Raw genomic sequence first — 2130 nt, 5'->3', positions numbered from 1 at the left:
AGCGTCTGGGTTACTTCCTGGGAATCTTAGAGTCTGTACCTGGGATAGGCCTCCCGGAGCTTGGTGAATCTGGTCTCGAGTGGTTTTGTTCTGTTTGTAAAAGTCAAATATCATGAGGGCTGCATAGACTTTCCCCACTGTCATCTCATCAGCTAAAAAGAACAGGTAAAGAGAAGATTCAGAGCTCATAATTTGGAGATGAAAAAGCAGAGAAGCTGCCGAAAATGTGGGTGGAGTAGGGTAAAGAGGCAGCTTCCTCTCCCTCACCCCATGTGGAATCTGGAGATGCTCTGGGCAGATGTACCTATCCAGAGCAGCTCTGAGTAGGTATCCCAAGATCCCTGTGCAGGACTGATGAGCCCCACTTTGCTTCAGAAGGAGCCCTTGGAGTTACATACCACCTCTTCTAGTCCCTAACTCGAATTCCCTCCCAGGTTTCTTTGGATGTTTTAGAACTGTCCCCACACTGATAGGACCTCAGACCACCTCCCACAGCCTCTGGGACACCCAGTGTGCCTGCAGGGGTGGGCCTACATCTCCAAGGCTAGCATTCCCATGCTCACCTCTGCATGCCTGCAGCCTCTCCCCGCCTGCAGTGGGGGGGAGGGGATGACAACAACAGGGAAGGTCCAACAACAGGGTATTTCTTGCCCTCCCACTTACGCTTGTGAGGTGGTACCAGTAAGTCCAGAGTCTTCTGGGGCAGATTGGCCCACACAGAGGAGATCTCCTTCCTCAGCTCTGCATCACACTGGTGCTGTTTTGTCCCAGCTGGGCCAGGACAACAGAAGAAGAGAAGACAATGTTAGGAGCAATCCTGCAGCCCTTCATTTGGGCAGAGCTCAGACAGGTGTGAGGAGCGGGGCACAGTGCTGGAAGAAAGGTCTAGTTGGAAGAATACTGTTGTGAAGGCAGGTCAGAGCCTGCAGAGAACATCCAACTGGCATGTGCCTAAGTGTGCCTGGGGTATGGGGTGGAAATCTAGAAGGAATGTGGCAGCATTCTAGTCATTCATACATTCATTCAACAATATTTACTGATCATCTCATAGATGTCAGGTAGTGTTTTAGATGATGGGACAAAAACATCCCCAAAATGCCCCTTCTGAAATTTGCACTGTATTCTTCAGTTCAGTAGCATAAAGAAAACAAAAAAGCTCAATGTGTTATGAAAAATGACAAGCTCAGGAAAAGCAAAGGAAGAAAGTCTCAAAATGACTCTATTTTGGACAGGATGGTGGGGAAGACTCTCATAAGAACGGGGGAATGTGTGTGAGGCCCTGAGGGCAGAGGGGGACCAGCAGTGCAAAGGCCTCTGTGTGTCCCACTGGGCTAGGAAGGCAGTGGTGGGGACAAAGGGAGGAGGCAGGCAAGAGACTCCTAGATAGGAAATCAGTGGGAAGAGCTAACCTGATTTAACACCAGGTTTGTGATGGCATAACTCACATAAATAAAATTCACCTTTTTCACCATGCTCTTCTATGAACTCTGGTAAATGTGTCCACCACCCTAATAAAGATGTGGAACAGCTGCACCCCCAATCCCCCCAAAAGCCTGGTGAGTTAGTACCTTAGCCTGGCAGTCACTGATGTCTGTCTCTGCAGAGGTCTGTACCCTACAGAATGCCATACAAACAGTGTCACATCACACACGGGGATGAGTCTGTGATGTGCTCTGATTAGCAGGTTGTCCTGTTTATTGCTAAGCACTATTTCATTGTGTTGACGTGTCAGTTTTGATGGACACTAGTTATTTACAGCTTTGGGTAATTATAAATAAAACCATAAACATCTGCATGCAAGTTTTTTGTGTGGGCACATTTGCTTTCATTTCCTTAGTGGGAATGCTAAACCATATAAGTAACTTCAAACTGTCTGGCAAAGAGGGTGCATCTTTTTGTATTTCCACTAGGAACATATAAGAATTTCAATTACCCTGCCTAATTCTTATTTTAAAAAGTATTTTATGCCCTAAGAGGCCCCATGGGCCATGCCCTGAATGCAAAGGTGACCACTGGAGATCGGTATGCCCTCTGAAGCAGAGGCCCCAGAGCTCAGACCCATCCTACCAGTTAGTCCAACAGGAATGAGGGGGCCCGGGGCATACGCTGCCTTCTCCCTCTGGCCAGACT

The 2130-nt window shown here is 48.1% G+C and overlaps 1 protein-coding gene across 3 annotated transcripts in view; it reads right to left on the bottom strand.

Moving 5' to 3' along the window:
• Positions 1 to 39: 39 nt before the first annotated feature.
• Positions 40 to 2130, bottom strand: part of Cacna1b (calcium channel, voltage-dependent, N type, alpha 1B subunit) — a gene marked incomplete at its 3' end in the record, with an annotated part of 168180 nt that continues 166089 nt past the window's right edge. For all 3 annotated transcript variants that reach the window (XM_013506726.1, XM_013506728.1, XM_013506727.1), the window contains 2 exon segments: positions 40 to 152; positions 664 to 771. In XM_013506726.1, coding sequence (XP_013362180.1) covers positions 40 to 152; positions 664 to 771 — 221 coding nt within the window.

The sequence above is a fragment of the Chinchilla lanigera genome, unplaced genomic scaffold, assembly GCF_000276665.1.
Source record: "Chinchilla lanigera isolate Chin_1 unplaced genomic scaffold, ChiLan1.0 scaffold00112, whole genome shotgun sequence".
NCBI classification, from domain to species: Eukaryota; Metazoa; Chordata; class Mammalia; order Rodentia; family Chinchillidae; genus Chinchilla; species Chinchilla lanigera.
This window is presented reverse-complemented; position numbering and strand designations above follow the sequence as displayed.